This window comes from Pipistrellus kuhlii, unplaced genomic scaffold (assembly GCF_014108245.1).
Source record: "Pipistrellus kuhlii isolate mPipKuh1 unplaced genomic scaffold, mPipKuh1.p scaffold_m20_p_15, whole genome shotgun sequence".
Classification (NCBI taxonomy): domain Eukaryota; kingdom Metazoa; phylum Chordata; class Mammalia; order Chiroptera; family Vespertilionidae; genus Pipistrellus; species Pipistrellus kuhlii.
Window position 1 is genome coordinate 34,057,660 of NW_023425460.1, and position 26,271 is coordinate 34,083,930.

General features: G+C 51.3%; 1 protein-coding gene across 2 annotated transcripts in view; it reads right to left on the reverse strand.

Annotated features, from left to right (window-relative positions):
• The window catches only part of SH3PXD2A (SH3 and PX domains 2A), a 216,100-nt gene extending 192,378 nt beyond the window's left edge, over positions 1 to 23,722 (reverse strand). The window contains exon 1 of one of the 2 annotated variants that reach the window (XM_036438926.2): positions 23,280 to 23,722. In XM_036438926.2, coding sequence (XP_036294819.1) covers positions 23,280 to 23,351 — 72 coding nt within the window. In that variant the 5' untranslated portion in view covers positions 23,352 to 23,722. The remainder of the gene's footprint in view (positions 1 to 23,279) is intronic. The other variant, XM_036438924.2, reaches the window with a different exon arrangement.
• Positions 23,723 to 26,271: the final 2,549 nt, after the last annotated feature.

Here is a 26,271-nt window from a genome sequence, read left to right on the forward strand (position 1 = left end):
CACGCACTGGGTCCTGTCAAGCAACACCTCCAGAGGCTCCGTGTGCTCGCAGCGAAGTCTGAACTCCAAGCACCACATTCCAGCCCTGTCCCCCAGTCTCTCCCAGTGCCCCAAGCTGCCTCACCAGGGCTCCTCACTGCGCCCCATCATCTGTCCGCCCTATCCCTGCCTCCCCAGGGACAGCCTATATTTATCTTTCCCTCTTGCCTCCCTCAGTAACCTAAGGATACAGGCGTCTTCAAACTACGGCCCGCGGGCCACATGGGGCTCGCAGAGGAGTCTGATCCGGCCCGCCAGGTTTTTTGGGCAGTGAGCGCAGCCGAGGTGTTACAGTAGGAATTAGTAGTTCATATAGTCCGGCCCTCCAGCTCTCTGAGGGACCGTGATCTGGCCCCCACTTTAAAAAGTTTGAGGACCCCTGGGTTAAGAGCACAAGCTCAGCAGTCCAGATTGCCGGCTCTGACTCCCAAGACCCTCCCATCGCTGGCTCTGCTACCTGGCTAAGTCTCGCCCCTCTCCGGTAAAACGGGCATGGTTAATACCTATCTCACAGCATTGTTATGAGAATTCAATGGGAGGGGAAGCCGAAAGCACTCCAAGTGCTGGGTACATAGTAAATGGCCCGTTCAAACAGATACACACATGTTCATGGGTGTGCACACACATGCACACATACATACTCTTATGCCCACAGACCCTTCCTCTCTGTAAAAAAAAAATCAATAAAATATATATTTTTTAAATTCCACATGGTGTGGTTTAAGACAGTTTCAAGACAGGATTTTGTTACTTGCAGCTGAACACCTCCTGATAGAGTCCCCAATTTTGCACTGGGCCAGCTGTAGCTGGAGAAGAAATAAATGCGGCCTGACTCCACGCACAGAGAACTCCAAAGCACTTGGCCACTTCCCCATGAACTGCCCCCACGAGAGAAGTCCCATGACCCTGTGTCTCCAGGGAAGACTGCTTGACCAGGAACCCAGCAACTTTCACCAGAAATTGGTAAGGGGGCTGGGCAGTTAGTCAACGTTAAAAAACAAATAAAGATGCTTTTCTGTTCCCCCCCCCCCCATCCCCTCCTGGAAGGCAAGTCCCTGGGGCACAGATCAGTAAAAGCTTTGCACGGTTTCCACCCTTCCCCCAGGCCGCTCACCAGGCCAGAGGAAGTAATGGGAACAGACTGCAGACGAGTTCAACATTTTCCTAAAAAACCAGCCTCAGCCAGCTCTCAAGGTAGTTAGTAGTAGGGGAGAAAATCCGTTAGTATTGCTTCTGTGCCAGTCACCAACTGTATGAGTCTGTGCTACTCTTACTATCCCCATTTTACAGATAAGGAAACTAAGGCTCAGGGAGATTAAATGGCCTGTCCAATGTCACCCGGCTGTGGTGGGCTCTGCCATGCCTGTAACTACTGCACCATATCACATCCTAATCCAAAACCACAGAGAGCCAAACAAATCCACAAGGGTTATCACTGTATTAGGTTAACACCCAATTTTTTAAAAATATATATTTTTATTGACTTTTTACAGAGAGGAAGGGAGAGGGATAGTTAGAAACATCGATGAGAGAGAAACATCGATCAGCTGCCTTCTGCACGCTCCCCACTGGGGATTGAGCCTGCAACCAGGGTACATGCCCTCAACCGGAATCAAACCTGGGACCTTTCAGTCCACAGCCCGATGCTCTATCCACTGAGCCAAACCAGTCAGGGCATTAAGACCCAATTTCACAGTAATAGTATAGAGGCTGGGAACGTATTAGAGGACAGCTTTTGAAAAATCCTGCTGCTCAGGCTGATGTGCATGAGTCTGCTCACTTCCCAGGATTCACCTCAACTGATGTGAGGGGCATGTAGGCAGGGCAGAGGTCACCCTTTAAGGCTCTGGGGCACAGGGAGGTTCTGTCTGCTCAGGGGGAGCTGCCATCACCAAGCTGGCCCGAGTTCCAGGGGGTCTCTCCAAGAAAATCTAGGAACCAAAGGGTACCTGAGCCCCATGAGTAAATCCCAAATGCCCCATGGAGAGTCTCGTCTGGGACTGCAGCTTCCGTGGGATTTCCTACTCCCTGGGCGGGAGCAGCCAGGCCACCCCATGGCCCCCCTGCCTCTGTCAACCAAGCACTCCCAGTGACAAAATGTCTATCCTCTCTGTTCCTTCCAGGAATCCAGACTGGAAATGCCTGTTTCTCTACTCGTGTCCTTATTAGAGGTTAAATCTCTTATCAGATAGCACTGACAGATCGGTAGTGCCCATCCCCACATACCTGGACAGGTAACGTTTCCACACGAACAAACAGAAGGGAGACGGACATTTGCTTTTGGGGTATTAAAACCAGGCCTAAGGTTCCTTACCAACTACAAATGTTTACACTATCCTCTCCTTCAGGCCCAGAGGATGAGCTCAGGGACTGCTCCAGCTTCCTCCGAGCTCTTCCTTGAGTCCTTGCTTTCTTATAGTCCCTCCTCCATCTTCACCCTACTCTGGTCACAACTTTTCCCTGGAATCGGGTCCTCCAGGCTAGCCTGCACCAGCCTGGTTCTCGCGAGCCCAGCCTCACAGCCTTCCTGCTCCCGCACTTCCTCTGAGGCCTCCGATGAAGCTAGAAGTCGTATTTCTAGAGCCAGGGTCCTCTCTGCCCGGGGAAAGCCACAGGAGAACCCTAGCTACCAGCTCACCCTATATGGGTGGAGGAAGCAGAAGAGGATGGGAGTTAGGAGGCTGGTCAAATCCCAGTTCTGCCACTGACTAGTTATGCCACCGTGGGTGAGTGACCGAACCTTTCTGGTTCCGTTTCCTTACCTACGAGGTGGGATACACATGATCTGTTGTGGGGGTGAAATGAAGTCTGGCATAGAGGAGGCACCAAAGAAAAATTTGCCAACAGTTACTGTAACTATATGTGAGGATATGAGACCATTTTACGCTAAAATCTAAGTAGTCTTGGACCCTTCAGTCTGACCCTAAAGGATAAAAGATGGTCTTTTCTGATAGGTAACAATCCAATACCTTCTTTCTCTCTCTCTCTCTCTCTCTCTCTCTCTCTCTCTCTCTCTCTCTCTCTCTCTCTCTCTCTCTCTCTCTCTCTCTCTCTCTCTCTCTCTCTCTCTCTCTCTCTCTCTCACACACACACACACACACACACACACACACAAACTCCCATCTCCAAACATACCACCCCCACATACAATATACCACCCCCACATACAATATACCACACACAAACACACATAAACACCCCCAAACACACATTCATAAACACCACACCCAAACACCTGCTAACACACATGCATACACAGCACATCCTCAGTACACATGCGTTCCACTCACACACATCTCAGATCCAAACACAACACATAAACATATCTGCCTCCAAACACATACACACACTTCTTCTTTTCTCCCTTTATTTCCTAAAAGATGTTTTTGCCATCTATAATATAAGGACACCCAGTCCTGCCACAATTTCAAACATTGTCACAAGAAGCTTTAAGGTTAATAATGTCCAATTCCCTGCCTGGCTGGTGCTGCTCAGTGGTTGAGCATCAACCTATGAACCAGGAGGTCACAGTTTGATTCCTAGTCGGGGCACATGCCCAGGTTGAGGGTTTGATCCCCATATAGGGAGCGTGCAGGAGGCAGCTGATCAATGTTTCATTTTCATCATTGATGATTCTATCTCTCTTTCCTCTCCCTTCCTCTCTGATATTAATAAAAATATATTAAACACACACACACACAAATAAATGTCCAACTCCATGCCAACTAGCCTGATTACAGCAGGTACAACTAGCCAGATACAGACAAGAATTTTACATCAAACATATGTCTTTCTGGCCCTGGCCACAGACACCAACAGCCTCCAGCCTCCGATTTCTCACACATTTACACTGCTCCTGCCAGCCTGACCTGTGAGGATAAATATACTATATTTCTGTTTATCTATAAGGCCCTTGTTTGCTTATCTCTTTCCTGGGAGAAGTCTATATAAGGTCAGATTCCCATGGTTCCAAGGAGCAGCTTCTCTTGGTCATGTTTGCATGACTGACTCCTTCTCTGATGAGACCCCAGAAGCTGTTGTATTGATCAAGTATTCTTCAGCCCAGTCCACTCCAACTCACTCTGGAAATTGCCCCCTTCTTACCCAAAATGACCTGTATCAAACAAGGTTCTTTTCTAACTCCTCTATCACAAGAGCCCCAGAAGTCTAGAGAGTCGGCATGGCTTGGGCATTGAGTCACCGACAAAGGTTTTCAGTCCCAGCTGTATCTACCACCTGCTAGCAGAAGTTTGCTATCCTGACCTGGGTTTGTCCCAAGCAGACCCTGAGGTGAGGGTTGAGGTGGGTGTAGGCTGTTTACTAGGGAGCTGGTTCCAGGAAGTCTGAGTGAGCAAGACTAGAAAGTCAAACCAGGACGGGATAAAAGCTGGTAAAGGGTGTGTTAATGGGCAGGTTATCGGTGTGGACTTCTGCGGCTCAGCCCTGCTGGGGATCGATCCACTGAAGTACTGCCTGGAACTCCCCTCAGAATCCTCCCACTAAAGAAAGGGTTTCTGGGACACAACTTCTATTCCCCACACACACACACACCAACTTTATTGATTTTTTACAGAGAGGAAGGGAGAGGGACAGAGAGCTAGAAACATTGATGGGAAAGAAACATCGATCAGCTGCCTCCTGCACACCCCCACTGGGGATGTGCCCGCAACCAAGGTACATGCCCTTGACTGGAATCAAACCTGGGACCCTTCAGTCTGCAGCTGACGCTCTATCCACTGAGCCAGACCGGTTTCGGCCACACCAACTTTTTGAGGGCAACCCCAGGGAAGCCAACTCACCTCCACCCCTTCCCCTTCTTCAGGAGCACCTACTGAGGCAGGCCACGCTCCCATAGCGCCATGAGGCCGGAAAAAACCCTCACACAGAGAGAGGAGGTGGGCAGAGGGGTGAGAACGAGGAAGCTTGGGGAGAGGGGGAAGTCCTGAGCTGGAACCCGCTGCAGGGGAACTCAGGTAAGCCCTGACAGGGAGCAGGGCATCAGCAGTCTCCTCCGCGCTTAGAGAAGTCGTGTGCTTCTCCAGACCTTTCCTCACTTGTCAAACAGGCAGGAGACCCATGTCACCTCCTGGAGGGTCCCGCGGAGACAGAGATAACATTTGTGAGTGTCGGCTGAGGAAGCTGACACTGCGGATACCAGCAGGAGGTACCTACCATCTGCTGCAATAAACACCCGAGGTGCTCAGCACGGGAGAGAAAAGAGTGTCAGTCAAGGCTCCCAGCCAGGAAGTCAGGCTGGAGCCCACCGACCATCCTCCGGGCTCCTTGTCAGGCCTCAGGGCTGTTTAAGTGACCACTCTGACGGAAGGTGGCTGCAGGCTGCCGGCTCCTGGCTGCTCTGTGCTGTCTCAGGTTCTCACAGTGACCCTGCATGGAAGTCCTGGGCACACGTAGCTGAGGAAACTGAGCTGGGAGGATTACTCAGCCAGGGACCCGTGCAGTCAGCACGTCTACATGTCTGACTCTTTACACTCCCTCCAGAACACGCCACGAGCTCCGTCAAACACCGCCTCAAACACCACGGGGTGAGAGGGCCTCTCGAGGGTTCTAAATATACATCCCGCAGGCCCCAGAGGCTCCGGCTGGTCCACCTGGTGTGCGGGCTCGGATAACCACAGTCACACTCAGGGAGCACCAACCCTGCCCCACACACCGTGATACATGTTTATCATCATTATCTAATGCAATCTCCCCAGCAGTCTTGGGAGAAAGGTGCTGTTATTATCCCACTTTTACAAAGATTAAGTGATTTGCTCAAGGCCACACAAAGATCTTGGGGTCCATTTCCAGTCAAGGGCATGTACCTGGGTTGCAAGTTTGAGCTCTTATACCCTAACCTCCATCAGGGCAAGAGGGGGCGGCACCCAATGGATATGTCTCTCACACTGATATCTCTCTCTCTCTCTCTCTCTCTCTCTCTCTCTCTCTCTCTCTCTCTCTCTCTCTTCTCTTCCTCCTTCCTCTACTCCTCCTTCCCTCCTTACCTCCCTCCCATGATTTAAAAAAAAAAAAAAAATCAATAGAAAAAATACCCTTGAGTGAGGATTAAGAAAAAAAAGGCCAGCATGGCTGTGGTTGAACATCGACCTATGAATCAGGACGTCAGGATTTGATTCCAGGTTTGGGGCACATGCCTGGATTGATGGCTCAATCCCGCAGTGGTTGGCATGCAGGAGGCAGCCAATCAATGGTTCTCTCTCATCATTGATGTTTCTTTCTTTCTCTCCTTCTCCCTTCCTCTCTGAAAGCAATGAAAATAAAAAAGGCCACACAGAAATAAATGGTAGAGCTGGAATGTGCATGTAGGCACTCTGGTTCCAGAGCCCCTGCTGTAAACTACTTCCCTACATCCCCCTAGAAGGTGCAGGCTCCGTTCTCTTCACTATCAGAGGCTACATCCCCGGACGCTGGGAATACAACTGCCACTGGCCTCTTTCCTTGGACAAGAATTGACAAGGAGGGGAGGAGGCAGCATGCCCAGCCACCTCTGCTAAAGGGCCAGGCTCCTAGGGGGACAGGGCAAACACTCTGTCCTGGGTGAGGGTCTCCTTACTGAGGCAGGAGGGAAGAGGCTGTCAGTGGCATCTGGCACTGTGGCCAGACACAATAAGGGTCAAGGGCTGTTTTGTTTTGTTTTTAGATTAATGACTTTTCAGTCTGGATGCTCTAAGGAAGGTTCTCGGTACAATCTCTCCAAAAGGGAGGGTCAATGCAAAGGACAGTCAAAGGTAACTAGAGTTTCCCTAGGTATGAAGCCGGGGAGAAGCCGGAGCGAGCTGGCCCACAGGGAGGTTGTGAAGATCGTATGGAAGAACACCTTGGGGCTCACACATCAGCAGAGACATCTGGTCAACCCTCCAGGGGCTCTGCCCACCAGCTAACGGAAGTCCTGGCCGCAGGCAGACACAGCCTTCTTTCCATGGAGCATATCAGCAGAACCACAGCCAAGGAGAACAGAAATCTAGCTCTCCTTTTTTGTGTCTCCATCCTGCCATATAACCAGTTCTACCACCACCTCGGCTCCTTTAAGTGAAGGTTCTGATCACAGGCTAGAATCAAAGCCAAGCAAATTAGCTCAGCCACACAGACCCCAAAGTCAGGTTAGGGGAAGAGTCATCCTGTCACCTATCAGATATGCACTTGTGAGTGTTTCTTTCTTCTTCTTCTTTATCAGATATGCACTTGTGAGTGTTTCTTTCTTCTTCTTCTTCTTCTTCTTCTTTTTTTTTAATACATTTTATTGATTTCAGAGAGGAAGGGAGAGGGAGAGGTAGAAAAATCAATGATGAGAGAGAATCATTGATCAGCTGCCTCTTGCATGCCCCCTACTAGGGATTGAGCCCGCAACCCGGCCATGTGCCCTTGACTGGAATTGAACCTGGGACCCTTCAGTCCTCAAGTTGACACACACTCTATCCACTGAACCAAAGTGGATGATTCTTTAGGGCAGTGTTTCCCAAACTTTTGACATATGTGTACCCCTTCTATAATTTTCGTAACTGAGTACCCCTCATCAAAAAAAAAAAAAAAAAGGATGTATTAGGCACAGCTAAGCAAGGTGCAGTGCATATCCCCACCAAACTCCAGTGCAACGTGTACCCCCAGCAAACTCTTCCCGTACTCTTGGGGGTACGCATACCACACTTTGGGAAACACTGCTTTAGGGGATGCTCCCCCAAGGAGAGTACAAGCTACGGCAGCGTTTTTCAACCGCTGTTCCGCGGCACACTAGTGTGCCGCGAGATGTTGCCTGGTGTGCCGTAGGTGCAGACAAGACAAGAATTTTATAATTTTTCACTATTTTGTTTACTTAATATTTCATAATAAAGTAATTATAAAATACTTTCTTTGTGTTTATTTGATTCCTATTCAAGAGAATTACTTTATATATAGTCAATATAGGCACAGAGTTAAATTTTTAACATTTTCTAATGGTGGTGTGCCTCGTGATTTTTTTTCATGAAACAAGTGTGCCTTTACCCAAAAAAGGTTGAAAAACACTGAGCTACGGCATTCATTGAGCTGTCACTCTGTGCCCGGCACTGTCCCCACTTAATCCTCACCACCAGCCTGGGAGACGCTTTTGTCATCCCCGCTGCAGAGATGCGAAAACTGAGGCGTGGAGAGCTTCAGCACCTCCCCCAAGATCACGAAGCTCCCGTGTGCCAGAACGAGGATTCACCCCGGGCAGTCTGGCTTCAGTGACTCCACTGTGGCTCCACTGTGGCTCTGGTCTTAGTCCTCAGGACATGCTGTGATACAGATACCATTACCTGATTTTACCCAGAAGGAAACGAAGGCTCAGAGTGAAGCTGCCTACCCAGAGCCAACAGTTTAGTGGCCGAGCCAGGATGTCGAACCTGGGAGCCTGAGCTCGTGACCACCAAGAGGGCCTGCAGGGCAGAAGGGGACAGTGCCGGTGCTTGGTCAACAGGCTAGCGCTGCCTGGCAGTGGGCATGCCAGCTGGCCAACAAGGCAGGCTCTGTAGGGCAAAGCCAAAGGGCCCCCAACGTCCCAAGCCATTAAGCCCTAAAGTGGCAGAACAAGCAAGTGCCAGGGGCAGTTGACAGACTGGCAGCAGACGGAGACCATGTAGCCAACAGCTGCTGTTTATTTTGGGGTACAGGGAGAGGGGAAGGGTTGGCTGGGACCCACCTCATTCCAACAATAAGCTGAGCAAGGCAGGGTGAGGAGGGTACCCCCTCCCAGCAAAAGCAACAGCCCCGGCCACCTGCTGTGCTTTTGCTGAGAGCTGAATGGTCTAGGTGTCAGAGACATCTTGCCAGACACTCTAATCTGGGCCCGGCCAACAAACACACTGTCCCCCGCCCCCCACCCCAGCCCGGCCCGGCCCCATGTGCAGGATTTGTAAATGGCCTAGGAAGACAACGGACACAGCCCACCCACCCCCTGTGGTGTCGGGTTCCAGGAACAAATGGTTTTTCCTGCCACAGGGACAAAGAAGGGCTGCTCCTGTCTGCCACCCTGCCCCGGCCGGCCCGGTCCCCTGACTCTGACACTTGTGATGGACACCCAGTGGCCAGGGTCCCGCACGTAAGGCCTGCAAACGGCCAGCCTGGACTATGGCAGGGCTGGTCGCAGGATCCCCCGGAGGCCGGGAAGCCCAGGGCTCCTGAAGGACCGAGACCCACTGCCTGGCCCTGACCCCCTCCCCCTAGCTAGCAATTAACTTCTCTGTGTGGCTCCGTTTTCCCTTCAGGAAAGACGGTAACAGTGCTTTTTCCACAGGGCTATTTTAAGGATTAAATGAATAAAGTGCTTAGAAGAGTGGCTGACAGATAATTAGTGCTGCTATTATTATTTTTAAATATATATATTTTTTCTTAATGTTATTGTTTAAACTAAGTATTACACATAATAGTACATATATCTCCTTTTCCCCCCCCATTGACCTTCCCCCAGCCTCCCCTACCCCCAGTTGAATGCCCTCCTTCCCCTTACCAAACCTCTCCCCCACCCAACCCCCCATTGATTTCAGAGAGAAAGGGAGAGAAGTGAGAGAAAATCATTGATTGGCTTCCTCCTGCACGCCCCACACTGGAGAGCCCGAAACCCTGGCAAGTGCCCTGACCAGGAATCGAACCATGACCTCCTGGTTCATAGGCTGATGCTCAACCCCTGAGCCATGCTGGCCAGACAGCCTGTTATTATTACCACCACCATCCCTTGGCCTGCAAGGTTCCTGCTCACTGTGAACACCGGAAGACAGTTCTCCTGAATATTACACATAGAGCTGAGTTTCCCGGACTAGCCCATGTGGTAGAGACATCTGGTCCTTGGCGCTATAATTCCATCTCCTCAATGGATGAGAAAGGTTTTGGTGGACTGACCTGAGAATTTTAACACCATTTACAATATTCTATCTATGGGAATATATATATATATATGTATGTATATATTTTTTTTTAATTTCAAAAAGCCAATTTCCATAACTGTAAGTTAAAAGATGTGGTTCTTTTAAAAATAAATAGGAATGGGATAGGAGGAAAGGGCTACAATAGCGTTCATTCATGGATTTATTCCACTGATGAAGGACCCAGGTGATCCGGACCTTCTGCCGGTGTGGGGGAGGGGTGGTAAAGATGAAAAGCTGGGGCTGCAGCCTTTGCAGCTCCCCACCCTCTGGCGCCCAGCTGGGGGAGCTGCTCCCAGCACGGTGCCTGCACACGCAGGTCCAAAACCAGCGTTCGCTTAGTGACATTCCCTAACACGCACGCGCACTGTGTTTGGGGTCCTGGAGTTCCTATCTATGCAGCATGACTCAGTGGCTGAGCATCAACCTACGAACCAGGAGGTCACAGTTTGATTCTGGTCAGGGCACATGCCCAGGTTAAGGTTGTGGGCTCGACCCCCAGTGTAGAGCATGCAGGAGGCAGCTGATCAATGATTCCTTCTCATTATTGATGTTTCTCTCTCTCTCTCATATTCTCTCTTCCTCTCTGAAAGTACTATATATATATATATATATATATATATATATATATATATATATATATATGTATGTATATAGGCTCTAGACAAGAATTCAAAGGCAATAAGAATTCAAATCCCAAAATAGAGGCCAGACGTTGCCAAGGGTCCATTCTCAGTAAGAGAGGTTTGATATCTTATCGCTCCCACCAGCTCCAACCACATCACATGCTAATGGAAGGGCCTGAAGGGAAGGTCAGAGTAGGCAGATGAACTGAGGTTTAATCCAGACCCTTGAAGTTTTATCTGGAAACACACACACACACACACACACACACACACACACACACACACGGTGCGCTTCCTAGCCCCTGAGATAAAGCCATCTAATACTCCCGAGGGAAGGCCCCCTGCACACTCCCTCTGAGTCCCCTCCCCTCTGTAAGCCCAGGGCAGTGCTCTCAGCATTCTCTGCCCCTGCAGAGCCACTAACCAGGGCTGTGACCCCCACGGCTGCCCTCAGCAGAGGAGGAAATACAGACACAGAGGCCAGAGTCTGATAGTGCAGAGAGAGTAGAGAAGGCACAGCCAGTCTGACATGTGCGGATGCTTTCAGCTGGAGGCAGGGGGAAAAGAGAATCTCCAACCTCAGCAAATGGGGAGATGGGGGGCAATCCATCCAATCCCCAGCACAGGCTTCATTGCTGCAGAGATCTAGGTTCAAACCCTGGCTCTCGACATTGATTGCTGTGTGACAGAAGGCAAGATGCTGCCCCTCTCTGAGCCTTGGTTTCCTTGTGTACGAAACAGGGACAGTGGGCTACGGCTGCTGTGGGGATCAGAGGGGACAGTGGATGGGAAGCCCTGCCCTGGTGCCTGCACCTACCGGGGAGGTTCCACTCACATCCCCTGACTCAGTCCCCACGCCCCCTGCCCGGAGCTGCCGCGTCGGCAATCACAGGAGAATGAGGCTGCTTTATTGGGGTGCCAGTGAGTGATGACTCATAGGAACAATCCTGGCTTAAACTCAACTTCAGACATTGTTCTACTATAGACCTTATTAACTCTGTGAGAAAAGGATCCGTTTGCCAATCCACTAGGGCTTAGCGCTCCAGAAAACCCTGGGCAGCCACCTGCCCTCACTGATAAGGGACGGGTCCCTTCCAGGGGCCAGGCCCAGTGCTGAGAGCTCCTGAGTCAATTCCAGCCCAGGGGGCAGAATCAATCTCTCTCTCTCTCTCTCTCTCTCTCTCTCTCTCTCTCTCTCTCTCTCTCTCTCTCTCTCTCTCTTTCTCAGAGCCCCACTGCCAGCACCATGCCAGGCCAGCCAGGCCTCCCTCTCTGTTGTTACAAAGAAATTCTCCCACACAGGCAAGTCCCTTAAAATAGCCCTCTGGGCCTGGGCCATCAGGAAACGGAATAAGCTGGGTCGGGATGGGGCCTACCATGAAAGCGTTTACAAAGCAGCCACTTCAAACGCCTGGGACAACCCCTTCACGCTCAGAACTCTTCGGTGGGCGAAAGCAGCACAGCGGGCTTTTTCCACAAAGAACATTATCCAGCAGGAGGACAGCGTGTGGGGCAGGCAGAAGCCCCCCCTCCCCCCCACCTCCACCCTGCACCAGAGCAGACCTGGAGAGGGACCAAGGGTATAAGGTACAGAGACAGTGTGAAACAGGCACAGGCTGGGTGCGGGAGGGGGAGGGCGGATGACAGCGAGGGGGGAACATACCTGCTTTGTACTTGACCAACAATGCACCCTAAACTGTCTGAACCTCAGTCTCCGTATGAGTAAAATGGGGTTAAAATGCATACCTCCAAGGCTATGTCGAGATCAGAGATTATAAATAATCTGGCACAAAACAGGAATGCAGTATGTGGTAGCTGGGTGAGGATGGTGCTCATGAAAAAAGGTCAAAGTCACCTTAATGACCTTGAATGAGAACATTCCCGGGCCCACTCAGTGATGGGTGAAAGTACAGACCCACTCACACCCACGAAATCCCTTACCCCCACCTGGTAGGCTACCGGCATCAGGGAATACCCCCGACTCTTGATAAGAGATCTGGTGAGAGTGATCGTTTCCTGCCAGTTCAGTTCACAATCCAGAGATCCCAGAGGCAGGTCACAATTTAGGCTGCACGGACACAAAGGAAGGGGTTCTGCCCCGACCCCACCATGCTCCTCCCCCCACCCCGGCTTCCTCGCCAGCCTAAGGAAATGACAGAAAAGGGCCAGAGAAAGCAGCCCTGTGGAGGGGCAGAAAGCACAGCTGTTTCCCCTCTGCTAACGCAGCCACCGGGACGTCACTTCCTCCCCTCAGGTAGCGTCAGGGAGAGAAGGGACTGGAAATAGCTCTGTCTCCTCCCATCACAAAAAAACGATAGGCTTGGAAAGATGCAGAGTGTAATTCCTAAGGTGGAATTTTCTGGAAGCCACCTTCACGGAAGGCCTACAGCGATCCTGAGTCAGCCCTGGCTGCAAGGCTTCTCAGGGGGACAGCTCCTGTGTGTAAAGCAACCCCTTCCCCAAATGCTTCAGAAACCAGACTGTGGCCTGGCCAGGTGGCTCAGTGGGTTGGAACATCGTCCCATATACCAGATGGTGTAGATTCTATTCCCAATCAGGGCACATACCTAGGTTGCAGGTTTAATCCCTGGTCAGTGTGTGCATAGGAGACAATTGATCAATGTTTCTCTCTCTCTTTCTCTCTCTCTTCCTTCTCCCCCCCCCCCAATCCCTTACTCTGTAAAATAAATAAGTAAATAAATTATTGGGTGAAGATTTTTAAAATATTGTAAAAAAAAAAAAAAAAGAAAAAAGAAAAGAAAAGAAACCAGACTGAAGGACCCAGGAACCCTTCACACAGCTATTTCCTCTGGGCTCAGCACTTTCCAAAGTATCTTTCATAGCCACCCTCCCCCTGTAAGGCAGCACAGAAAGGAAGCCCTCGGCCCGTTTTCTAGATGGGCGAACGGAGATCTAGATGGGGAAAGTGACAGGTGGAAGGTTTCATGGCTTGACAAGCCAACCAGCCAGGCCTCAGATGGCATTTCCTTGGGGTCCAGTGTATCCAGCATTAAAGGGGCTGTGAGGTCTCTGCGGGGACAGGGCAGGCCCCTCTTTACATGCAGCTTATTGGCTGCGTGGTGTTTGGCAATTCATTTAAGCTCTGTGGGTCTCTGTGTCCTGGTCTGTACAGTATGGATGCCAGCAGTAAATACACGCTTCGGGGCAGTTTTGAATGGTTCCATGAAGCTCTTAGCATGAAGAAAGCATTCAGAAATGTTAGCTTTTCTTAAGAGAGAGAGGAAGGAGGGGGAAGAGAAAGAGAGAGAATTGGTGTTCCACTTATTCATGCATTCATTGGTTGATTCTTTTTTTTTTAAATATTTTTTATTGATTTTTTACAGAAAGGAAGGGAGAGAGATAGAGTTAGAAACATAGATGAGAGAGAGTCATCGATCAGCTGCCTCTTGCACACCCCCTACTGGGGATATGCCTGCAACCAAGGTACATGCCCTTGACCGGAATCGAACCCGGGACCCTTCAGTCCCCAAGCCGACGCTCTATCCATTGAGCCAAACCGGTTTCGGCCATTGGTTGATTCTTATATGTGCCCTGACTGGGGATCGAACCCACAACCTTGGCATATCAGGTCGATGCTCTAACCCAGTGATCGGCAAACTGCGGCTCGCAAACCACATGTGGCTCACCAGCCACAGTTTGCCGCTCTGTTGACTAATGAGTTTGCTGGCCACTGGGATAGGGGCTTAATCACAAGGAACAACAGCCTGTAATTATTGGAATCAAGAGTCTAAGTCAGTGGTCGGCAAACTCATTGTATTAGTCATCAGAGCGGCAAACTGTGTGGCTCGAGAGCCGAAGTTTGCTGACCACTGCTCTAACCAACTGAGCTACACAGCCAGGGCAACTGCTGTTCTTTTTATTATTAAGTTTTCCCTAAAGAATCAGGCTTCCTGGAATATACAGAAGGGTGGTGGAGGTTAAATACCTGCAGGGGTAGCTGAAGCATTGTGCTTGAAAGTAAAACAAGTTCAGAGAGATACTGAAGGAGAAGGCAACATTGGCAGGGCTGTTTCAGGTAACACGGAGACTTCAAAGACATCCTGGGCCCCCAGAAAGCTGTTTAGTATCAGCCCCCAGACCCTTCAAGGACCAGGTTTCCTCTCTCTTGCCCTGGGCTGCTGCAGGGGCCAGCCGTGTCTGGGAATGTGGATGGAAAACACTCCACTGTGACATCCTGCGGCTGCATCGGGCCCTGCCAACCAGGCCCTCCATTGGTGAGGCCCAAAGCAGCCATGCCTCACTCCTTGCCACTCCCTCTCCTCCTCCTCCTCCTCCTCCTCCTCCTCCACCCTCCCTCTGCAAGACCTCTGGGGTACAATCAACTTTTATGAGGCAGCCTGACCCCTCAGAGTAAGAACTATAAACAGAGAGGGCCTGGGCTCTGGCCTGCCAACTAGAGTCCCCATCGCAGAACTAGGAAAAGGTTCTAGTTCTTGCCCAGCTCTGTTCCAGCCATGGCTGCAGGGACAGCTCTAGAGCCAGCTGCGGAACCCACCAGGAGGACCCCACCATGACCATCAGCTCCCCTCCCCCCGCAATCCGTGGGAGAAAAGGAAGGTTCAGAGGTGTCTGCACAATAAACTGAATTCCCTCAGCTCGTAAGAGGTTCTCAGAAGCTAGCCTGACCTTCTGCTTCATCCTTCTCCCCACGTGGGTTCTGCCCGTACTTTCCTGGTGTGACCCACCCCTGCTTTTCCCTTTCTTGGAATTCCCTCCCCATCTTTTTCTCCCCTAAATCCTCCTCTTCACCATCCACATCCTAATGACTCCTCAAGGCCCATCTAGCCTGCTTTCTCTAGCCCATCTTCCCTCTTCTGAACGTAACCATTACCATGGCAAACACCTATGCGTGCTTAATATGTACTATGTACTGTTCTAAACTCGTCACGCTTATTAATTCACTTTACCTTCACCACAACCCTGAGTGAGGTTCTATTTCCCCTTCATTTTTTGTTTTGTTTGTTTTTTTACAGATAAGGAAACTGAGGCACAGAGATACTAGGTATACCAGTTAATAATGCGTAATTTTTTTCAATAGATGGAGTTACACATAGTTGATATATATGCGATTTGATATGTTTGCTATTTTGTTGTATTGACAGCAAGCTTCAAAACTTCAAATGTCAAATTTGCTGAAGATGTTAACATCATAGATATTTTTATGCTTAAAAATGTCAAATTTCGTGCCAAAAAAAAAAAAGAACATTTGTGGAAAGTTTTAATTCATTACTTTATTTTGAAGAAAAGTGCTGCTGAAAGTTATCGTATACTTCAGGAAGCTTATGTGAACATGCTTAAACTTGTGAACACTGGTTTAAACACTTTAAACATGATGTTTCTATGTGAAAGACAAAGAACATCCAGGTCAACCGAAAAAGTTTGAAGACCAACAATTGCAAGCATTATTGGATGAAGATGCGTGTCAAACTCAAAAACAACTTGCAGAAAGATTAAACATTGCTCAGCAAACCATTTCTGATTGTTTACAAGCAATGGGAAAGATTTTAAAGGAAGGAAAATGGGTGCCACATCAATTGAACGAAAGACAAATGGAAAACTAAAAGTCATCAGTAAAATCTTGCTTCAACAGCACGAAAGAAAGTCTTTTTTGCATGGAATTGTGACTGGTGATGAAAAGTGGATTTATTTTGAGAATCCCAAAATCATGGGTTGATCCAGGTCAACCATCAACATCGACTGCAAGGCCAAATCACTTCAGAAAGAAGACAATGCTCTGCGTTTGGTGGGATCAGAAAGCTGTGGTGTATTATGAGCTTCTAAAACCAGTGAAATCATTAATACTGATCACTACCAACAACAAATAATCAACTTGAACCACGGTTTGACTGTAAAACGATTAGAGTGGGCCAGAAGACACGGCAAAGTAATTTTGCTTCATGATGACGCACCATCACACACTTCAAAACCAGTTAAAGACACGTTAAAAGATCTTGCCTGGGAAGTATTAACCCTCCCACTGTATTCACCAGACCTTGCTCCTTCAGATTACCACTTGTTCCGATCGATGGCACCCACACTTTCTGAGCAGCGCTTCAAAACGTACAAAGAAGTGGACAACTGGGTCTCTGAATGGTTTGACTCAAAACAAGAAAAGTTCTATTGGGACGGTACCCACAAATTACCTGAAAGATGGGGGAGATGGACATGCCTTTGAATAAAGCATTTCTGCTGTTTCTCTTGAAATTATCGTGTTCTCTTTGATTACAAAACCCGCCATCACTAACGGGTACACCTAGTATAAGTAACATGCACTGGGGCCCTTGCAGTAAACGGTGGAGACTGGGTTCCAGCCCAGGGACACGAGGGCCTGGGTGCTCTTCGACAACACAGACTTCCGGGTTCCCATCATCTCAGGGGGTGCTGCCTGGGCTCCTCGGGCATTTCCTCGCCCCTCTCTCCCTGACCCAGCTCTAACAGGGCAGAAAGCGACGAGTTCACAGACGTGGGTGTCAGAGACCGGAGTGAGGATCCCAGCTGTGCTGAACTCCTCTGAGTGAGAGTCCCATTCGATCTCTGGGCCTCAATTGCCGCAGCAGTAAAGTGGAAATAAAACCCATACCTCCCGCATGTGATTGTTACACAGTTCCAATAAGACCCCCTCTAAAAGGTGCCCTTCTCGCCTGACTGGTTTGGCTCAATGAACAGAGCGTCAGCCTGCGGACTGAAGGGTCCCAGGTTTAATTCCAGTCAAGGGCATGTACCTCGGTTGTGGGCACATTCCCAATGGGAGTTGTGCAGGAGGCAGCTGATCGATTTTTCTAACTCTCTATCCCTCTCCCTTCTCTCTATAAGAAAATCAATAAAATATATTTTAAATAATAATATAAATAAATAAATAAATAAATAAATGGTGCCCTTCTCTCCTCACTCTGCATCTTACCCTCGCTGGGCTCTGCTCAGCACCTTTGCTGATGTGGTAACTTGCCTGGAGGTTACTCGGGTGCATGAGAGGGGCCTTCTGGTGGCTCACCCGCCTGCCTTCCTGTCCTCCTGTCCGGGCCCCTGACCTCTCTCTCCATTCACCTGCCTTCCTTCCTATGACTGACTCCACTAACGACAGCAACGGCAAGAAATCACACGCAGCCCTGGGAATCCATCCCCTGAAACACTAGTTACCCTATGGGACGCTTCCATTATTTTTGGCAATTGCCAGAGCAGAGTAAACCTCTGGCTTTGGCTCCGAACCTAGTTCCAGAGCCAGAATCTCCTCCTCATTTCCCACACACACCCCTTGCCCTTCCTGTTCCCTGGATCCCTGTCCTAATCCATTATCCCTTTCCTGGATTCTCAGAACTCAAGAAGAGTAAGTGTAACTACCGTGTGTATGATGCTACTATTTGTTTTATTCAGTTTAATCAAGAGGCGAAAGAGAACAAAGTTGCCTCTTGGACTCTTTCTGGCCAAGAAATAGCCTGGTCGGTGACTCAGGCTGAGGAAATTAGAAGGCAATTTCCAAGGGACTGCTGTGCAAACCCCAAATCAGAAGCCCTAACAACGCTCCTCTAATTCAGAGCCTCCCCTGGCCATTAACCCACGCCAGGCCCGGAATACTCTTTGGAAAAATGCAGCAGTTGGCACTTATATTTCTGGAGCTGGTTCTAGTCTCCGATGACATCAAATGCGTTTACTTTTCCCTTCTCTTCCCGTTCGCCTGCCACCACACACAGTGATTCCAATCCTGACTTGCCCTCTCCCCAACCCCCAAAACCTCACTCAGCTCTAAAAAGGGCGATGATAAATGGCTGGTTGTGCGCCCCATTCCAACGGTCGTGAAGGATGTGGTTGTCTGTTCATAAGCAGGGAGCCTTGTCATACATGTGAATCACCCCTAGATCATTTCCCTCCTTGGAGAAGGAGAAGGAACTAGTCTCATGAGTGAGAGAGAGAAAGCAGGCAAGAGGGCTAACCCACGTGTGGCGCTGACCTTGGGCTAAGATCCTGTTTGACCTTGCCTTTCCCTGGAGCACCCCGCTACCAGTCCCCTTCCGAACCCCACAACCCATGCTCCTTCCCAACTCACCAGGAAGCCATCCCTAGATCAGCTCCAGGAAGCCATCCAGGTCTGAACAGCTGCTCCTTGCTTATGTGTTTCTCTTGCATGTTGGGTGTTTTCCACGGGGCATGTAGCCCAGTTTCCCATTGGACTATGAACAGCTGGGCCTTCTTTTTCGCCTCAGTCTTTCCTTTTCTCCCAGCTTCACCTATCAGGTCCCACATGCACTTCATTGTTTTGGTGATCGGGAACAACAGAGGGAAACGAGGGTCTGCTCAGCGCTCACCATGGCGGAAGCTTTACCCCAGATCATCTCAGGTCAACTTCCCCAAAGCTCTGTGAGGGTACAGGTGAGGAAGCGGCAGCCCAGAGTGGCTGGCCCCAGGTCGTGTGGCTAGGAAGAGCCAGAGGCTGGATTCAAACCCTGATCTGCCCAACACCACTCATTCCCTAACGCAGTGGTCGGCAAACCCATTAGTCAACAGAGAGGCAAACCACGGCTCGCGAGCCACAGTTTGCTGACCACTGTCCTAACAGAACAGGGCCTGAGAAGATCCTTTTCATGCTGCAGCTGCACATCCTTTATCCCGTGGGCTGGACCCACAGTCCAAGAACTTAGAGAAAAACTGAAGGGCTGAGAAATGAACAGGTCTGGGGCCAATTCCTAAAAATGTAGCTCCCAGGTCCAAGCAAAAACCTGTAATAATCTAAACACACAGGAGAACAACTTACTTCCACAGGGTCAATCTTTCACTTATCAACTCAGGTCACCCCGGATTTGGTCCACGCCCCGTGCCTCGCAGTGACCTCCTGCCCCAGCACGAGGGATGTCCCGCCCAGGGAGGCAGTCCTGCACTGCCCTCTCACTGCTGTGCGGGCCGGAGGCTGCTCTCCAAAGCCAGACTCCAGAGGAGAGAAGGGCCCCGTGTTTGGGTCATTTCCTCCTTTGGAGGTGAAGTGACCTGAGTTTACCCAGATCTGTCTGAACTAAGAGACCCTGAGCAATCTCTAACTTCTCCACGACTCACTTAACCCATCTGTATAAAGGCATCAAAGAACCAAGCCCGTGTGGGGTTACAGGCAATGGACGGTAGGAATCACATGAAATCATGCATGTGAAGTGTCTGGCGCCGGGAACGGTAAATGCTGACACTGCTGTTATTGGCATTCCCTAAAGAGTCCTGTTAGAGGCTCAGAACATCCATGCCTGGCATTTGTCTGAATTAAACAATCAGGAAAGGAAATGACAGTGAAAGCACAGCGCCTCCCACATCCTAACAAATAGCGTCTTGTTTGTTTTAGGTAAACAAGCTTCTCTCCACCTCCACATGTCCTGACATACACCTGCACATACATGAGCGCAAAGAATTCTGTGGACCTGGAAAACCTGCAAAGGAAGACATCTGCAGTTTGCACCTGGCATCATCAGGGCCATTTTAAACACAAGTGGTCTGGGCCAGAGCCAGGTTACCTAAGGTCTCCCCCGTGGCAACTCTTATAAGCTATGAGAGGAGCCCAACGCCAAGCCAGGGGGCCTGGCCTAAGCAGCAGCTGCCCACCCTCCCCTGACCCCACCCCAAGCAGAGGCTGGGCAGAGAGGAAGGAAGCCAGGGACTGACGGCATTATCCAGACGATGGAGGCCACATGCCCGCCTTTCATAAACAGACCCAAAGCACAAGACCCTCGGCAGTCCCCACAGCTCCCCCTCATTCTCAGGGAAGAGCACGCCCTTTGCTGGATGTCCTGAGCGAACTTCTGCATTGTGTTCCCAGCATCTGGAGCCAGCAGAGCCCTCCTGCTTGGACCCCAGGCTTCTCCTCGGCTCCCTCCAGCTGCTACTATGCACATCTCAGAAAATCGCTCTGCTCTGCAATTTGCCAAAACACAAACTCGAGACTTCACCATCATGGAGGACAGGGGGGAAGAAGGCACGCTTCTCCGGGGCAGGGGCTTCCAGAATATAGGCGAGTTAGACACAGTGTGTCCTGCCAGCTGCCCACACCGGACTGCCTTACCCAGAACACTGCACCTTCCAGTGTGTGGTGTCCACCGTGCCAGGGCCGAGAGATTCTAAACTTCAGAGACACAGTCCCCAGGCACCCCAACCTGCTCCTCCTGCTGTGGTGGACCCCACCTACACTTTCTATTACTGGGCACCCTCCCCTTAGACACTATGCTATGTGTCTGCCCCAAATGCGTTAGGGAATCTCTTGTTACCACCAGATATTTGTCTTCCCGGTCAGCCCCAACTAAATGTGGGACACTTCAATGGACGAAACCCACCCCACAGGCCAGAGGCCAGTCAGACCCCGGTGCTGGGACTAGCTAAGTGGCAAGGGACTTGACTCCTTCTGGCTCTCAGTTTCCTCATCTGTAAAAAGACGGGGGTTGAGCCAGAGGAATCCTGGGGTCGGTCCCTGCCAGCTCCGCCATGTCATACATGTAACACTTTCTCCTGAACTGTTTTCCACAACGCTAGTTCATGGCTCTGCAGGACCCCATCTGTTCAGTGACCTCATCCCCTGCCCCAAACATAATGTCGGTTTTTAGCATGGGAAGCAGAGATGTCCTGGGAAACAGTTTGTCTGTAAAAAGGGAGGAAAGGATCATTTCAAGGGATTTGGACAAGACTTCTTTTGTATTTCTCACATAAAACAAGTTATTATCAATCTTAAAACCAAAAATCTTTCTCCCTTTTTTTGCCAGACCATTAATAGCTGGTTTTCAAAAGTGCTTTCTTAGTCAGAATCTCACCAAAAATAAGCTACCATTTAATGACTGCTTCTTATGTGCCAAGAACTGGGCTAAGTGCTTTGCATGGATGATCTCATTTAATTCTCCCAGCAACCCTATGAAGTAGACCATTATTGCCCTCGCTTTAAAAGCGAGGAAACTGAGGCCCACAGAATTTAAGTAACTTACCCAAAGTTGCTCAGGGCCCTCGCACTGAACTGCCTTTAAACTCTGGGCAGTGGATCCCTCCCTGGTCACTGTAGCAACCCTTCCGGCCGGTCGCCAGTATGTCCTACATCGATAACGATGGACATCATTTGTCAGATTAGTAGGAGTTGATGTTTTACCTAAAATCCAGAGTTGGAAAAGCACCTGTATGGGGCCTCGGAGTAGAGAGTGCAAATCTGCAGAAAGCAGTGCCGACCTTCACTGGAGAGTAGAAAAAAGAACTCCCAAAACTTAGCCTGTAACATCTGAGGGAAAAAATGAGGGAGGCTGACGACACTAAGCGCTGGGATGTGTACACGGACATCTATCCCTGGAATGGGATGGCCACTGGGTGACCCAAGTCCTCCAAAAAAGAGCTTTCTTGAAAAGCAGGGGGAGTCGTTTGCTGAGCCTAAGAAAGCAAAAGAACCAACTCTATGGCCACGCCCAGAAATGTCCCCCCACAGGCACCCACCTCTCTGTCTAGTCAGGAACCAGCCCCCAAAGTCCACCTCTTCCCCAACAGGAGCCCAGCGAACGTGGCTCCTACACGAAACCCAAAGTTCAGAGCTGTTGGCCATAAAGGCAGAAACAGCCCCCTGAGGCTAACATTAGCATAAACCCCAGTTCCCTTCCAACAGGGAAATAAAAGGCATTTCAGAGGAATCAGCGTGCAGTCTAGGGCAGCAACCAACAGCCTGTTCTAATTGTTAAAATTAAGGCTTTGGGCAGTCTGAATGCCCCTCTAAGTGTCTCATTTGAAAATAAGATGCAGTCCTTCTGCTTGGGATGCCCGGCTGCCTGCTTCTTCTGTCTCAGGTGCGGGAGCTCAGGCTGCTGGGGCCGGGCGTCCCCAGGCGACAAGGATGCCAGGCTCGCATCCTAAGGTGCAAAGGATGGGACGCCAGGCCTGGCTGAGATCAAAGAAGCCGTGTCACCCAGACTCCCAAGCTGGGCTCCATCACCTTAGCCCTTCCTCATTAAGTTGGGGGGGGGGGGGAGGAAGGGGGAGGGGCAGCCGTTCCTCGGAAACCACAGCAAACAGCCTCCTCCTGGTGTCTGGAGCCGGAGAGCATCCCTTGGGAGAGGAAATGAACCCAGTCAAGGGTCACGTCCAGAGGAGGGATAAAAGGGGAAAGCCACCCTTCTCCTCGCACCTACGGACACAAGGACTTCACGAAGGAAGAAATCCAAGCTCGGGGCGGGGAGGGTGGATGGAGGTGGGACAGGGGGCGCGCGGCGGCTTCCCTCTGACCCCAACCCGGGCCTGGGGGGAGGCAGAGACCGGGGCGAACGTGGGGGGAAGGTAGAGGGGTGCAAGCGCGTGGTTTCCTCCCCCAGGGCCGGCCTCGGGCTGCGTGCACAGGGGTCCCCAGCCCCCCGGGAGGGCCGGGGAGACGCTCCTTCCCAGTGGGGCTTCCCAGCGAGGATCTGAGGACCGTTCCCCCCACCAGCCACCACCGCTCGGGCGGGGGGAGGACTTCACAGCCGCGGTAACAGACCGGGGCACCGCGGGCCAACTCCAACGCCAAAAAAAGAAAACGCGGGGCTGGGGGAGGCACGAGGAGGGGCGGCTGGGAGAGCCGCCCTGGAGACCGCGGCCCTGCACACCAAACTCCGCGGCCGGGCTGCCTGTGCGCCCTCGGCTCCGGGACGCGCAGCGGGGGACCGGGGGCCAGCCGGGGGTCCCTGGCCATCCCCCCATCCCCCGGGCAGAGGCGTTGGGGGGGGGGGGCAGTACTCACATAGTGCTTGGAGGGGTTCCTCCGCTTCTCCACGTCCACCACGGTGGCGTCCTGCACGCAGTAGGCGAGCATCTTCCCCCACAAAGCGAGTGGCGCCCCCCGGCGGCGTCACCTTCTCATCCCGGCCGCCCGGGCTCCGGCTCCTCCTGCTCCCCGAGTGCCTGCGGCCACCCGTCCCCCCTGCGTCCGGGCCGCCGCCGCCGCCCCGGCCCCCGGCGCTGCAGGTACGGCCCCGGGCGCTGCGGGTCCCCGAGGGCGCGCGGGCTCCGGCGCCCCGGCGGTCCCCGAGGGCCTGCCCGCTCCCTGCGCTCCCGCCGCCGCCGCCGCCGCCGCGCTCGGCTCGCCCGCCGCCCGCGCTCCGCCGCCCGGTGGGTCCGGCGGGAACTGGCGGCGCGGAGGGGGCGGGGGTGTGTCCCGCCGGCGGGGACGGGGCGGGGACCCGGCGCCCGCTGTCAGCGCGCTGGGGAGGGCCCGGCGGCGCCCCTGGCCGCGCTCCGGCTCCGGTCCGGGGGGCTCGGCGCTGGCGGAGGCTGTGGGCGCAGGAGGCGGAGGAGGCTGGGCCAGGCAGGCAGGGAAGGGAGGGGAAGGGAGGGAGGGGAGGGGAGGGAGACCAGAGGGGAAGCGCGCGGGGAGGGGCTCCGGGCCCGGGGGAGGGGCTCGCGGCGGCGGGGAGGGGGCTGCTGCCCAGCCGGAGCCCAGAGCGCGGCCGGCGGCCTGGCGCGGCCCTGGCCACTTCTCCGGGGCCCTGAAACTCTGGGTGGCTTCCGAGGGGGAGAGGGAGGGGGGCGCCAGCTCGCCCCCCACCCAGGCTCTGCGTTTTGGAGCGGATTTTTGTCTTTTTGTCCCTACCTTTCCTTGCCCCTCTCCCTCCTTCCTCTCCCCAAGATCTCTTTCATGAAAAGGAGTTTATGTCCCTGCTGTTCCTGCTCTGGCCCCCCAGGAAAGAACGGGCATGGGAATGGGGCCGCATTCAATCCTCCGAGCCTGAGCCTCCTTTGATAAGCCACCTGCCCCCCCCGCCCCCCCGCGGGTCACAAAGGATGAATTCTCCCCGGAAATGGGATCGATCCGCTGCCTAAGTCGCCCATCGATCTGGACCTCTTTGTAACTAACCTGTGACATCACTTACCAGGGAGGTGACAAGACTGCAGAACACTGCTGTCTGAAGCCCTGGCTCCCCTGAGGGAGGCGGGAAGGGAGCACACAATGGTGGGATATTTTCACTGGGCTCATCATTCGCCCCAGGCTCTGGCTTTCCCACCCCTCTTCCTCTTGCACGGAAAACGTGGCTTTCCACGCCACTTGTCTGTCCCTGGACCTAGAGCACAATTACTATTTAATTACCTTACCTCATGTGTTTCAACACTTTTTCCCATTCTAGTTTCAAAATATATTTAAAGATGTAGTGTTTTCACAATGAATCTGACTGCTTCACTATCACAAAAAAAGCTTTGTGACTATGGACCAAGGTGAAACATCTAAAATGGAGGTGATATGTTTTACGACTTTATTGTATTAATATTTTCTTCTTTGCCCTGTCAGAACCTATGTACCAATCAAAGACTTCATTCACCTATTTGCCCGGGTCAGAGTACCCCACTATTCCTCCAATCTTCTTGGGGAAGGATGCTAGAACCCTGAGCGACCCCACTACCTAAATATTTGACCTTGAGTAAACACTGAAAGCCATCTTAATGTTCTCATTTGTAAAATGTGGGTGCTAAACTAGATGGTCTTTTATTTTATTTTTAAAATATTTTTATATTGATTTCAGAGAGGAAGGAAAAGGAGAGATAGAAATATCAATGATGAGAGAGAATCATTGATCAGCTGCCTCCTGCATGCCCAACACTGGGGATCAAGCCCACAACCTGGGCACGTGCCCTGACCGGGAATCCACTGTGACCTCCTGGTTTGTCGGTTGTCTCGCTCAGCCATTGAGCCACACAGGTAGGGGTTGGTGTGTAGATGGCTTTTTAAAATTTCTTCCTACATACACTCTAAGTTCTTAGCAATAGTTAATCATATGGAGATACTTTGAGTTCTTCGTTTTTCCTAATTAGCATGTATAGATTTGACACTTTAAAAAATAGGTTTTTTAAATTTATTCTCTAAAATTCTAGAATTTTAGGATTGATTGAGACACTTGTGCTATGCTCATTTACAAGGCATTTAGGGACAGAAGAGAGTGAGAGAATTCAATTAATGTTTGTGGAACTGAAAACTGAATCCCATTGACAGATGCTTATCCCTTCCCTCTACGAGAGTCCAACTGAGAAACCAGGACAGCGGGGGAGCGTGGTCCCCTCCTCCAGAGGTCATGTTCAGGTCCCCGTCAGAAGCAGTAGGGTGATGGGAGACCACTGATGTGTGCTGGGGAGGGACAGGCGGCGCCCCTTATTAGACTTTATCTCATAAAATGTGCCTTAGGACTCAAGGAAATGGAAGCTGAAGTAATCCAGGAGAGCTTCACGGAGCACGCTGTCCCTGTGCCGGAGCCTGGGGGATGGGCAGAGTGTGGAGCCCCTTGGATTACTCTGCCTCCTCTGCACTCTTCCAGGCCAGCGGCACTTGCCTGGAGCTGCTTGGACATGTGCAGATCTGTGCACGACACACTTCATTTCCTCTGAGCGCACCTCGTGCAGAGGGGCAGTTTTAAGTGATCTTACACTTCTGTGTACGCCTCCTGCAGCCATGCACACTATCTCATACACAGTAGTGGTCACTCTATGGTAATCTGTTAAATGAATGATCGGTGGAAGAAGAAAAGCTGGAGCGAAGAGACCTGACGTGTAACCTGAAGCCTGAACCAGCTGGCGACAGGCAGAGGGTCAGGGGAGAGGGGGAGGCACAGAGATGGAAATAAGGAGAAGGATGGGCATGGGGGTTCCAGACTATAAGGGATCTTGACATTAGGTACAGCTTCTCTATCAGAGAAGATGATTAAAAAAAAACAAACAAACAAAAAAACAAACAAAAATCATTGTAGCCC